The sequence below is a fragment of the Diadema setosum genome, chromosome 1 (genome assembly GCF_964275005.1).
Source record: "Diadema setosum chromosome 1, eeDiaSeto1, whole genome shotgun sequence".
Lineage (NCBI taxonomy): Eukaryota > Metazoa > Echinodermata > Echinoidea > Diadematoida > Diadematidae > Diadema > Diadema setosum.
The window spans coordinates 23,401,171-23,416,248 of NC_092685.1; the positions used below are offsets into that span (position 1 = coordinate 23,401,171).

At 39.5% G+C, this 15,078-nt stretch overlaps 1 protein-coding gene across 1 annotated transcript; it reads right to left on the reverse strand.

The window, feature by feature from the left end:
* Positions 1 to 290: 290 nt before the first annotated feature.
* LOC140246962 (glycoprotein hormone beta-5-like) lies at positions 291 to 2,364 on the reverse strand. The gene is made up of 3 exons (XM_072326303.1): positions 2,265 to 2,364; positions 1,535 to 1,794; positions 291 to 485 (listed from the first exon to the last, which is right to left on the reverse strand). The coding sequence occupies exons 1-3, from the start codon at positions 2,362 to 2,364 to the stop codon at positions 291 to 293; spliced, it is 555 nt and encodes a 184-aa protein (XP_072182404.1).
* Positions 2,365 to 15,078: the final 12,714 nt, after the last annotated feature.

The following is a 15,078-nucleotide window of genomic DNA, read 5'->3' on the forward strand; positions in this document are numbered from 1 at the left end:
TTCTTCAGCTATTTACAACAACAAAAAATGGAGAAGGGTTCTGCTGTCAAAAATATTCTCTCTTCACAACATCGTCCTATATTCACAGACTTTTCTAGGTATCTGAACGACTTCATTTTATCGAAAAGAATAAATCAATGACTCTTCTGTTTGTACGGTAATTTTTTTACGACTACATATATCATACAACTTTGAATTTAAATGCAAACTTACCTAAGTGGTAAATACCTATGCCTGAACATTTTTTGAACTAAAACAAAATGAGACGTGAAAACTGGGAGGAAAGTTGTTTATAGGGAAAGGCCGAAACAAAATGTGTTGTATGGCCAGCAGTTTCGGCACTTGCAGCTCTTGGCGTTTTTGTACAAGAACGTCCTGTTCACTCCCGGATCACAATCATTCAGTTCGATGGCCACCGTCTCAACCTCGTGGTATGAGCACATCTGATGGTGTGAAGACTTGAAAGGGAATTCTAACTCGGGAATCTAAAAAACAGAGCATAAAAGCAAAAGAAACGAGAGAGAGAAAAAGATAAGGTCTTGAACGCTAGAATGGCGGCATCATGTTCCAGGGGCCGTGGAACATTTCTTGTGTGTGTGTGTGTGTTTTTTTTTTTTGTTTTTTTTTTTTGTTTTTTTTTTGGGGGGGGGGTCAGGGGTCAATGTACAAGGTACCCCCACCCCACCCCTCCCCTGAACTCTGAAAAAAGTCGTTTGTGATTTTCTTATCATTATTTTTTCTATTGCTTTTCCTTCGAGAGGAGCACAAAATATGGGGGGGGGGGGGCCGAAGCGCACTAACCCCACTACCCCCTGCCCGTCCCCTCGGTTCCGCGGCCCCTGTGTACCTGTTTTGAGCACGGGAGGATTCCAAAGTCCAGCAAAGACCACCATAAAAACGTACGGAAAATACATAAATGTTACAAACGCAACATCAAAATGAACACCTTGGCTCTTTGTAGACAAAAGAAAAGTCAACAGGTCCTTCTAGACAAGCACCCACCTCACGAGTCTGTATCAGTTTTCAAATCAAGAGTGAAAAGTTATGGCTTTGTAGTATACAAGTTTTGCTTATCAAAAGCAATTAGTTGTTGTGTTTCAAATCGAGCAATGTCATTGATGATGACGAACCTTCTAGTGATTGCTTTGAGCATGACTGTGACTAGATGCACCCCATCGACGAACATTTTACGAAACGTGTACTTGTCAAATTTTAGAATTAGCGATAATACACGATAACAAACACAAGTTCATATGCTGGCTACAGTTCACTGAAAATTTCAAAAAAAGTCCTTTTTCAATATAATTCTGTCTCGACCGCTTCTGTCTGAAACCGACTTTTGACATGTTTCATGCTGCACTCTTGTAAAATAATTGCAAATTTCTTTACTACAATATTTATAGATGGTAACATCATTATCATGACAAACTTGCAGAAGTCTGCATAATTAGATAAAAATAAAATGTGCGCTTGAGCTTTTCTTGCACACTGCCTTTTTCCAGATGCACACATAACTCCTTTCCCTCTCCCTTACCTCGTATGTGTCGCATCTGCCGAAACATGCGTCAACAACGATGTTCTGTGGTCGGCATCCGCTCTTCTCGGCGGTGTACTGCAGGTATTGCCTCACGTGGCAGCCAAGCCTTGCGTTTGCGGCGCCAACAGCCGTCGGACATAGCACGCAGTAGAGGACAAGCGCCGTGAGAACTGTCCAGGTCAGTACCGGATGCAGTTGGTATGTGTTCGTTGACACCGACGCAGCTTTCTCTCTCCCCTCTGACTTCATGGCTAGAGCTAGAGTGGCGAAGATTGAGAAAGGAGAGATTTTAAGCCATTTATTTGAATCACAGGGACGGCTTTTTTTTTTAGGGGGGAGCGGTATATTTCCGTCGAATGTGAGAGGAGACGTTCTTCAAGAAGACGAGAAAGAGTATTTTACAACATTGGTGGGCTAACACACGATATTTGACTTCATACTTCTAGAATATAGGTTGTTATCCTTTCCACTTCGATGCTGTACCAACTGAGGGATTATAATATATTCCTACCTAGGAAATGCGAGATAGGCAGTTACATCAACGGATTCCGGACACATTTAAACATAATACGATGGATGGACACTGAAGTGTAAGTATACAGAGTTCATGATGAGACCACAGTTAGATAACTCGATCACATTGAGACGGTAAAGATGTAAGACAAAACTCCATCCTTGCAGTGATGATAATCATAACTTAATAGTGGGGAAGCATGCAACCCCTTACCCAAGATGATGAAGAGATAGTCTTCTGAAGAAATGATCCGAACACCTGTTACAGATCCTACTACCTGTAGGCTATAAAACCCAGCCTCACAGCATGTCATTTTAGCTTCTTGTGGGCGAGCTATGTCGATCTCTGGGCAGTATTTGTGTGTGTGCGTGTGTGTGCGTGAGTGTGTGTGTGTGTGTGTGTGTGTGTGTGTGTGTGTGTGCGTGTGTGTGCGTGTGTGTGTGTGTGTGTGTGTGTGCGCGCCTGTTGTTGTTGGTCGTAACCCTTTGTCAGTGTATGTGTTGATGTGTATAGATGAGATACTGGGGGATGATCAGAGTCTTCTGACCTTTTGATATGTTGTATTTAATGAGTTGTATAGGTGAGAGGGGGCGGTCGAAATTCGAGACCCATTGCCGTGAAGTGATCGAGATAGAGAATAAGAAGTGACAATATGACTTATAGATTTATTTACCACGAAAATGGTTCAGGAGGAGAAAAAACAGGTGGATGACCTTATGTTGGCGTGTGTAGGCCAATATTTACTATTATGTCTTGAGATCGAGACGTTAAGCCATTCTGATGTTGGGCAGCGGACCTTTATTTTTTGTATGAGTTTTGATGGATCTAACACGGCCGTTAAAGTAAAATTTCTTCAGCGAAGGAATCTCTCTAGTGTTGTTTGTTTGTTTATTCAATTTCATTGTTCCATGTTCCATGTTTCACGTTTTCCAAATAAACCATAAAACATAACAAAATCTTACCGTGTGAATTATCTTATACAACAAAGTACAGTCTGACTGGGCTTTGAGTGATAATGAAAAGCGCTGTCCTCTTTTGTGAGGGAGTGACATTAGTTTTGCTCAACATAGGCCTACAGCACAGTGGATGTCATGATTTCACCTAGAGTCATCATGTCAGATGACTTGCTTGCATTGTTATAATACGTGCAATTCTATTTTGATTGTTCTATCACAAAACAAACTCGCAAAAAAAAAAGAAACGGAAACATTTTGAGAGATCTGTAATGTAAGCTCCGTTTACAAAAAAAAAAAGGAATAACAATGAAAAAGCAGAATTGCTGGTAATACTGCTACGCCATGGAGCAAGACACCTAGGGTTTGCTTTCGATGGATTCCTCTTAAGGGATGGACAATAATGACGCTGTCAATCAGGAATCAGGAGGAATATGTCAAGAGATATAAATTGTCCCTCTCACGAAATATTCCTGAGGGGGTAAACCGATAGTCAAAGCAGAAAGAGAGCGGGTGGCTCGGAAAGTCTCGACTCCACGTATTGCATAGGACGCCATCTTGAGTGAGAGAGATACTGACAGGTAGGTTTCGATCATCAGTACGCACTAACGTGATCACATGACCAGTGGTTATTACTCAGTAACAAGCCTTTCACTCCACGACAACAAAATGTGACTGACCAATATTACGATATTCCGCACCTATTTCGCTTTATTTCTGTATCCGTCTCATTTCTTCTTCACGGTACCTTCCCAAATTAAACTGTGACAGCTCATAAGATAACAGGTAAAGCCCATCCCGCTGACTCTGCGATTCCTTGCACCGTTTTTCTTCCCCTTCAATCATTACGCTTATCGCGCTTTTGTCAAGAAAACCTAGACACCATACGTGCGTGTTTCCTCTTAATTTACTGATTGCATCTTATCGGCCTTATATCCGATTAAGGCTACGTGCATACGCTTCTGTACCTCTGAATCGGGTATTAAAAATCGATTATTTCTGGAACGCTCTGCCGTGTGTTTGAAGAATTTGGAGATTTTCTCACGCATGGATTTTTTTTTTTCTTCCTTTGAAAGGATTGCAAGTCGGTGTGTTTGCATGGTTTCCAAAATTTCGTCATTGATTCCCCAAATTTATGCGCTTCGTTTTACCTTCCCTTCCGTGGTGCATAATCAATGCGAATCGGGTCATATGTATTGAAGAGTTTTTCTGATGCTTATTAAAAAGACCATGTGTAATTCCAACCGTTACCGCGCCCGAATGCATCCACAGTATATCAGTCCTCTTCTTTAACTGTTCTTGAAACTGTTTTGGATTTTCAGTCTAAATAAAACCTTTCGGATTTGTCTCATTGTGTCGGTATTGTGAGCAATTTGTATCTTTTTATGTTCCTTTGTTATAGTGTAATGTACGTGTTTATGTGTGCTTGTGATTGTTTGTCTGTGTGGTACTGTTCACTCAAGATACATTTGAGAGAACAAATAATAAAGACGAGAAATGATAGCTGCTACAAGTTTAAAGCTTTTTCTTTCAAACAACAACCCCAGTGCAGACCCAGAATTTATCATATGATGCAGACATGCAGCTGTCTATATAGAAGAGCTCTATTAGAACTGTTTGAAAGGCGGCACACAAGTGTTGCCGTCTTTCAATGAGCGAAAAATCATGAAATACTGTCAAGAACATACCAGGAGCACATTATAAAAGAGTCCAGTCGACCGGTTTCAAATTTTGGACGCCGCGTACACCTGGTGCTGCCACAAGACCGAAAAAGAGGGGAAGAAATTTTCAAAACAGGAGAAAAGCAGTTTATAATAATTTTCCCGTTTCCAGGCCTCTCAGGCTTCCAGGACATTTCAGAGCTGAAACACTTGTGGAAATAACAGTTGAATATGTCCTTCAATTTGATTAAAAAAAAACAAAACACGAAATCGTAGCTGCATAATGGCTAAAGATGCTGGTAGATTCGTCTTCACTGTGGATCTTGCGGCCAGCCATTTTTTAAGCCCTGCTGAGCGACCATCAGTTTTATCTATGCAAAAACTTGTCATGATATATATATATATATATATATATATATATATATATATATATATATATATATATATATATATATGATTATAATTGGTAAGTAAACTATCTCCTGATAGCTTTCCCGCTCTATTTTCAAGTAGGCCTTAATGAAAAGAGTAAATTCAAACAAAGATACGGGTAGAAATGTCATCAAAATCGTACAGGAAAAAAGAAATTTCAACAATCATGTTTACACGCAACTGTCAACTGTGAATTAGTCACAGCCTCCTATGCAAACATGCGCGTGACGATGCAAATTTCGCCGTGCACCTCTCGGAATGATATGCACACAGGTTTTGCGACAATGTAGTCTTCTTACATACGAAATTAGAAACAAAATCTTGTCCTTTATAAGTCTACTCATCCCTGAGCTTCAGTATTTACAGGCCAACAAGTACTAATCATGACCTTTATGGAGGAAAATCGGTTGTAGGTGTAAACTAATCGGCCTAAAACACCACCACTTGTACAAGCCGATGAAAAAGTTGTGATGTGATGACATTATCATCTCATTTGATTTGCACACTGTGGTTTTGACCACTCTTAAAATCGATAACTCTGCAATGCCACACGTGATGAGGCATGTGCAATTCTGTTCGACTTTGTTGAATAGGACAGCTAAAGGCTCGGTCACAAATGCCTTTAGGAACTGCTACGAATGCCGTAAAGAAGGATTTTCAGACCATTCTTCTTAAGAAGACCGTATGAAATCAGCGTTCGTAGACCTTTCGTAAACCTTTCGTAAGTTCGCAGTCTGGTCGATGGACTTGTCAAGATTTTTTCCATGAAACTCCCTTTTCGTATTAAAGGCGGCCGTACGAACGTCATAAGAACAACGTAAGAAACATGCAAGACTTTTGTAGATTTCGTAGGTTCGCGAGACAATTCTAGAAGCCTCAAAATGATCGTATAAGAACGCTGTAAGGTGTTCACAGAGGGCTATTACGGCGTTCGTAGGAAAGCGTTACTAACGGAGATTCGTACGGCGTTTATAAGAACGACTCGTAACGTTCATAAGACGTTCGTAAGCTGCTCGTAAGGAGTACGTACACAATTCGTGCAATTGTTGAGTTTAGGGAGCATAACGCCAACGCGCGATGTTTAAATCGTAATTTTGTTCGTGGTGTTCGACGAAGAAGCATTTCCTGTCGAAGAAATATGGGACCAAAAGGGAAGTCTATAAAAGGGAAGAGAGCGAAGGGGAAAAAAGAAAGAAGGGAGCTGCTAGATCTTCTTCCTCTTCCAATTCTACTTGCAGATACAGCTGCAGTTGTAGTCTCCTTGGCACTCGTGTTATTTTGACAGGATCAAACTTTCAACAGTCACAGAAGTTTCAACAGTAGGCCTACACGGCAGCGTTTTTGTTTTGTTTTGTTTTGCTGGGGTTTTTTTTTTGCAACCGGACAAAATGTACAAAAATTCGAAAGATCTTCTTACGAATGACTTGAGAATGCCGTGAGATACGAGTATCTTTCGACAACAAAAAATCGTAAGATGGCGTAAATGCTCGGCCACAGATGCCCTAACAAACTGTTACGAACGCAGTAAGAACGATTTTAGGCCATTTCGAAAGATCTCCTGAAGAAGGCCGTACGATACCAGCGCTCGCAGACCTTTCTTAAACTGTTCGTAAGTTCGCAGCCTGGTCGATAGTCTTGTCCAAGATGTTTTTTTCCACATCATACGAAACCCCGTTTTCGTAAAGTGGCCGTACGAACGTCATAAGATCAACGTAAAAACCACGGAAGATTTTTGTAGACTTCGTAGGGTCGCGGGACAATACTAGAAGCCTCAAATTCTTGAGACGATCGTCAGAACGCCTTGAGTTGTTCACATAAGGTTCTTACCATATTGCTTACGGCTTCGTAAGAAAGCCTTGCGAGCGAAAATTCGCACGGCATTCAAACGAACGACTCAAAACCGTCACAAGGCGTTCGTAAGCTGCTCGTAAGGAGTACGTCTACGAATTGTGCAATTGTTGGGTATTAGGGACTACGAAGCCAAACGCGCTAAGTTCAAATCGTTATTCTGCTCATTTTGTTCGACGAGGAAGCATCTCCTGTCAAAGAAATACGGGACTATGAATAATCATATTATAATTGTTGACTGTACACCAGCATTTTTTTTTTTTGCAACCAGACAAACCATAAAAAAAAATCGTAAGATCTTCTTACGAATGACGTGAGAATGCTGTGAGCTGCACTTACGACCCTCTTGCGACTACAAAAATCGTAAGATGGCCGTAATTATGACGTAATGAGAACTCAGGCATTCTTGGGAAAAACTACGAACTCTAAGGACATTGTATAACCGATAATCGCTTCGTTTCTCAAGGTCTCCAAGCTGTTCTTGCGAATCAAACGGCGTTCGTAAGAATTTAACTTCGTCAGAAGGCCGTAAAAAACTATACCCCATCTACGAATCTGTACGATCTGTTAAACGCATCGTTCGTATGAACCTTTGTGATCGTAGCTTAACTTGAACATGCAATGCAAATGCACTTCATGATCTTTCCATCATTGCGAGTTTCGCTCTTCATTGTGTAGGATATTGCTATCTTTGAATCGAAAGCATCTTGTGTGGAATTAGAGATTGTGATGCTTTGAATACAGGCCTAATCTAATATGTGTGTTTTACTGCATTATTTGTATTCTATTATTTGAATGGAAATGAATAAAAACCACTGGAAGAAGTGCGGGTGTGTTTGTATGTTTATGTGTTTGTGTGTGCGCGCGAATGTGTGTGTGTGTATGTATCTTTTTGTTTCTATGGGGATCTGCACGAAATCATTGTTTGTATTCTTTACATTGCGAAAACGATGGAGATATCAAACGAAATTCGAATGAAAAAAAAACATTTTTAAAGAAGTGTTTGTGTGTTTGTGTGTGTACGTACGCATAGCTTAAAGGAGACCTCCGGATGATTTTCAGATTTTTACATTTGAACAACTATAAATTAGTTATACTGAGGACAGAGTTTCAGAATTTTTAATAATTGGGATGAACAATAAGAATATTTTTAAAATTTAGAACAAATTGCAATGAACAAGGATGATGACATGGCAGAGTCACCATAAGAATGCATGAGTTGGGGCTCAAGGAAGCAGAACAAAAGAAGAAGGCATGCATAGATTATACACAGGTGAACTCGTAAGCAAGCGATGGTTAATGGATTGCACTGCTAAATTTTTGAAATTATATGTGAACCTCCCCATTGTCATCATCCTTGTTCAGTGTAATTTGTTTAAGGTGTTTCAAAGTATTGTTTCTCTGCTCAAGAATCACAATAAATTTCACAAATGTATACATGGAGTTGTTGATTTATGTACTACATGATGTGAAATTATGAAAATCGTATGGAATGTACCTTTAATAACCAACTCAATGCACCCGCTTCTAAGTGAAGACAAAGACAGCTGAGAGACCTACAAGCCAAAGGCTTTACTGCTCACTCGGAAGGTGACAAATCGACAAACCAGTGCGTGATGGAGTCGATGCTAATGTGGTTTCCTATACAGAGTCGAAATGTTTTAAGTGCCAAATTACGCCAACGTCTAACCGTCCCCTGAAGTAGCACTCGTGCATCAAGTGCTGCCGGCAAAGATACAGTCAAGGTAAACAGTGCCAAACCACTGTGACAAACCCAGGTTTAGGGGTATGGGCATAGCTGAATGACGTCACCACGACCTTTTAACTTCTCGTCCTACAGAACATCTGAAGACGTGAAGTATATATAGCACACGTTAGAGATAATTGCACAATGATTCCGTTTTACCCTCATGTTCATACGGGTTAAAGGTCCATTATTTCGAAGATTCATTAATTCGAAATTGCAATAAGGTTTATTATCAGTATCAAACCTAACTGTTCGTAAGTAGGCCCTACGCACCTCCATTTTGATATTTGGATTTACGAACCTTCGGAATAACGCCATAAATGTTCGGATCAACGAACGCTATTTCGTTTTCCGATTAGTGAATATCTAGGTACAGAAATTCGTGCGTTTCAGTATAACGAACCTTCAGAATAACGGACCTTATTTCATTTTCGTATCATCCGTTTAAACATTCCCATGGTCAAATTGTAAAACATTGAAGTTTGAGAAGACCTTTAGCAGTAGTCTTGGATTGAAAATCATGAACTTCCCGACCTGACCTGAGTTTGTCAGAACATGAATCTAGGACAATCATCGTTGCAAATACATGATATTACAGCTGTATTTTAAAGAATAAAGAATATTTCTTGGTTCCGGAAATTTGTAACAAAATGTACTAAATAAAGGCAATCACATCCTGAATTCGTCACACTACTGTACCTTTCCGTTTGGGATTTTTCAATAAGAAGTTGTCTGGTAGACGCAGCAGCTCTGCTCTGTCATGAAGTGTAAAGGCATCAATTTAATTTCCACAAGATTTCACCAGTTTGCTGCGTGCGGTTTCAGAACAACGTCAATCAACCTCCGTACGAAACCACCACCTGACACAGCGAATTAGAGTTAAAAACATTACTTGGATTTCTCCTTATATTATATATATATATATGTGTGTGTGTGTGTGTGTGTGTGTGTGTGTGTGTGTGTGTGTGTTTGATTTCACCAATCGTCCTGTCCCATAGCGTTCTTTCAGGAAAACCTCTACGAAGCCATGCACTGCTATGCCTTACACGTAAGATGAGTCATACACTCTATATGCTGAAATGAACACATTTCCTTCTCAAGAGACTCATGAAATTGCGCAAATTAGGGGCTAATACAGGAGAGTTTACAACTGTCATTATGTGCTCGCTCTCCATACCCACCCCTTTTCATCATCTCCCCTCGCCATCTCTCCTGGCCATCTGCGGACAAGTAGAGGAACTGGGAGGAAAACTGCATCTTTTGATGCCTGCATCCACGACAGCTGCTGCGAGTAACGGTTTGCTCCAGACGTCCTTTTTTCACTCGCTTTCACAAAGTCCAATAGACGTCCTAGAGTCGTCTGTCTTCATAAGTTAAACACACACACACACACACACACACACACACAAACGCACACAAACTACTTCACAGGAAGTTTCAACGTCTGCGCGATGAAGTGGATTTGCATCATCCTTTTTCTTTACCCATTAAAGCAGGCCGAGATTACTTCGATTTCAACTCCCCTTCCCGCCATGCATCGTCCTCGATTCAAGGAAGTCTGATAATGTGGTCACAAGGAATGGAAAGGAGATAACGGAAGAAGATAAAGGAAAGGAATTGGCGTAAAGCGAAAAAAGGAGATAGAGGAAGAGATCAAGACGGAGATAGGGTAAGACATATCAGAAAAAAAAAGAATGAAAAGCAGGGACAAAAGTACGAGAGAGAAAGGTCATCATTATTCAATCTTGTGTTTATGCATGTCTATGATTGTATGCACACACACAGACATGCAAAATATTAGTATATATGTATACATATATACATATATATATGATTGTACATGTAGAATTATATGCTATTTCTAGATGAACACGCACATTATAAGTAGAAGACAGAAATTAGCATTGAAGGTAAAGATTACGAGGAAAGTTGTCAATGCCCTCAAAAATCTTTGTATTCAATCTACTGCCACTTCCCTGCAAATGTAAGGAATATTATAGAGATGATATTCCACATCAATCCTAAAAATGCGATAATAAGTTAGATAAGTATGGTAGTGTTAAGAGTACTCAACGTATTCTTCAGTTCACATATGGCATAACAGATGACACTTTGCATTGTAGTTAAAATCCTATCAACAATCAGAGCGAAGAAACTTAGGTGGAAAAAAGAACTCGAAGTAATCAATTGTTTTTGTTGTAGTTGTTGTTGTTCTTGTTCTTGTTGTTCTTGAATGATGACACACTTTTATTCACTTTCTCATCAACGACTGAAATGACACGCCTCCATTTCGCCGAAACTGATCTGAAATTCAACAACAAGAAAGCTAAAACACAACGACGACGACAACAAAACAAAACAAAACAGACGTAGGAGAATAAGCGGTGGGGAGATGGTCTCTTTTTTTTTCCTTTAAACCTTCATGACGTTCATTATGTAAAACAAGTGACACCTAGAAAATATCACCCCCACAAGGTCTGCCCTAAATTCTACCGATGAATTGAGTCAAATGTGTATTTTCTGTAAAGGCATACATTCTTTTCAAAGAGAAAGTGAGAGGAGAGGAAGAGAGAAGGGGTGAGAAAAGAGATGGGGTTGGTTAGATGGCATATAAGGTTCACACATTACATTGCATCGCAGTAAGCTCGGGAGCAATAGCACTTAGTAAAAACGTCCTTGGAACTACCTCTCATTTGCGATAATTAGTTCGCTTCCCAAACCTCAAGGATATATTATATTCGCCTGCTGGTGAGAAGATAGCTCCTTAAGATGGGTAGTATAGGAAAATTGTACCCGTCTGCGACTTATTTTCGTGTTCGCGCGCGTCTATGTGTGAATTTCTTGGTGTATAATGCATTAGGGCGTATCTGTGCCGCAACTACAAGTATACTAGTTTTTGAGGAATGTTAGACATTGCAGGCAAGCTAGCCTTCCTACTTCGGGATCACTGTATCGCTGATTTGAATACAATATCCATATACATTATAGAGATTGTTCCGCAATTCATTCCGTCTGAACATATTTACTGACATCTCATTGCGGGATTTAGAGGGGATCTAGAGGGAGATTTCTTTCAAGCGGTTAGGCTTCATTGAAAGTGATTCCCTTCTATAACGTCTTCACTGGCAAAATTGATCAGATTTGTGCTTCTTTTTTTTTCTTTTCTTTTTTTGGCTCTCATGTCGCATGCGGCGGCGCATATGCGAACGTTGCTCTCTGCATGGAATAGTTTAGGAAGAATGAGAACGAACATATCGGACAGAAAGATAGCGGAACTGGAATAGAAAGAGATGGGGAATGAAAAAAAGACGTACTCGCAGGTTCACCCACAAAGACAGCCAGAGAGACCAAGGGACTGAGGGTGAGAAAGAGAGACAGATAGGAGGGAAAAGAGAAATGAGAAGAAGAGGAAGGAAGAAAAATACCGAGAGATGGAGTGGGGTGGAAGAGAAAGGGAAGGAGGGGGAGAGAGGGAGGAGAAAAGAAAAGAGACGAGTATGTGTGTGTGTGTGTTGTATGAACAGGGAGATGGAGTTCTTACTACCTCCCTGGTATGAATGTATGTAGGTACGTATGTATGTGTGTATGTGTGTATGTGTGTGTGTGTGTGTGTGTGTGTGTGTGTATGTGTGTGTGTGTGTGTGTGTGGCTGTGCATGTGTATATAGGCCTATGTATGTGTGTATGCATGTATGTATGTATGTATGTATGTGTGTAACTGTGAGAAAGACAAAAAAAAGAAACATAGGAGTGTGTGTGAGAGAGAGAGAGAGACAGACAGACAGATTATGGGAAAGGAAGAGGGCAAGAAGGAGAGAGAAAATAAAGATAAAAATAAAATAAAAATAAAAGCAAAGAAGAACAAGGTGTTCCGATGATCAGGCGCAGCTGTCAAGGAGGAAATTCATTGCATGAGGTTGAGCGGCTTAATACGTATGATGCGCAACTTTCAAGCAAATGATTATTCTTCTATTCCATTCTTCGTTTAACTTGTTGATACCTGTCATTTATGTTTTTGCAGAGGTTCAAAATTCATTTAAGTTTAAGTTGAATTATCAGTGAAAGGGGGAATGTAAAAATGACAAGATAAAAACGTTTGTCACTTCTTTGCATTGTACCCTTGATGACAATGGATGAAAACAAAAATTGTCGTCAGTATTTGGATGATCTGCAGTATACTGCCACTTAATGCTATGAGCTCATTTCTTCAATGTGTGGCAACACAAAACATTACCTTCTCAAAGATGAACAATCAAACAAAGGGGGTGTACTTGGCTTTGATGTAAAGTTTCGCATTCGTGTGCATGAGATTGTTGTCATTTTCCTTCGCCTTCGTATGACTTGTGTGTTTGTGCTAGGGCAGTGACAGTGGAATGAGTTGAGGTTTGTTTGGTGTGTTTTTTTTTTGTAAATTTGTTTTCCCTTTGTTCATTCATATCTCAGTTCATAAAAGCATTAACGAATCTAACTATCAGTTTGGCAGAACAAAAAATCCTAGGAAGAAATATCAAAATTGCATTCTAAAGTGAGAGGCCTGCAATTAGCGAATCAAAGATCAGAAACGTGCGAGGGAAAAATGACCACGTGAGCTACACAACGAAGACATCAGAACTAAACAACCGCTCCCAAAGAATGATGGAAGAAAGAAAAGGGAGGAAGGCAAACTACGCACTTGTAATCAGCTGCCAGTCAAATTCTTTCAGGGTCATAGAAGATAGGGAGAAAAAAAAAATAAGACGTATAACGACAAAATGAATTCAAATAAAAAGGTGGTATCTGCTTGCTCGCTTTTAAAGGGGTGATGTAGTTTTGGTTCAGATGGGGATTCAGATTTTAACGTTTTGCAAGATCCATGTAATATAGAAACCACTTTTGAATTATCATTTTAAAAAAAATTAGTACAATTCTAAGAGGTATTCAAAGTTTATTTGATTAAAGTCGGTTTTGAAATGGCTGAAAAATATTAAACAAAGTAAATCAAAGTGGTCCAAATGGTCTTTTATTAGGACCTCTTTGTTTCTGGAAAATATCTCTGCCATTTCAAAACCAATTCTCATGAAAGAAACTTTGAATTTCTCTAAGAACTGTATGCACTTTCATGATTATTTTATAAGAAACCCCATCTCAACCAAAACGATACCATCCATTTAAGGTGAGGCTTCGCGTTGTCGAACACGACTTGGCTTTGACCACATCGTTCGACGACTGTGACTGAAACACTAGCAGTAGAAGTGCTAATTGTTATAGAGGAACTTCTGTTTGTTCATATTCTCCTCTTGTGGTTTATGTAGGCATATCATGGTTCACCGAATAACCTTGAATCTCTTGCATAAAAAAAAATATCATTACTAAAAAAAAATCATTACTAAGTTTGTTAATGGATAAACTTGTCATAATATTATGTATCATTACTAAGTTTGTTAATGGATAAACTTGTCATAATATTATGTATCATTACTAAGCTTGTTCATTGACCTACATGTACAATAAGAGGGAAATCGGTCAAACAGTATGATCCCCTGCATGAAAGAGGTTAAAGGCATTGTTAACCATTTACAGATGAAACAAAAACCCAGCTTTAGGGCTTCAAAATAGTTCTAAAATGTGAGTTAGGGATAGAAATAACCGATGAAAAATTGTTGATCGCTATAACCAGTGTTATCATATATTGTTGAATATATAAAATGTGAACAATAGTTCTACTAGAACTGTTTCAAGAATAAACCGTCTACAGTTATGGTTTATTGAGAAAAATATTTCCTTATATTTTAGGCTTTATTGCCAAATTTTTTATGTGATGGGATGTTTTGTTTCAGGATTTTCTTTTTTCAAATCACTGCTCCCAATGGTAAACAGGGTCTGTAATGAGAATCGTTGTGAATTAGGTCCGTTATACTCAATTTGATTGCAAACATATAAGTACACCCGCATTAATGTCGGCTGTTTGTACCGGGGTATGCTGATGACGATAAAAGAAAAGTAACTTTTCTTTTTTCTCCGACCTAATTGGACATGCATGTAAACCAGCCAATATACATCTGATGAGAATCCGAATCGCGCTCTTCCGATGCTGGTTTCAACAACCTGTAAAGTACATTCACACCTCTACCCTAAGTTTGACCGCCCTGTGTTAGCCCATACAGTGTGAAAATCTGAGACGGTTAGTTTTGAGAATTTTCCGTGTCCCTTTTGTAGCGACACTTTTTTACACTTGTAGGACACCTGCTGTGTACTTTCTCCAAAGACAGAGAGAAAAAGGACCAAAACAAAACAAAACAAAGACAGACAGACCCCTGGACAGTGATTATTAGGTCTATCGCCCCGTGGTGCATTACAATTGCCGCTGGGATGATAATAAAGTGAAATTAATGATGTGAAAAAGAATGG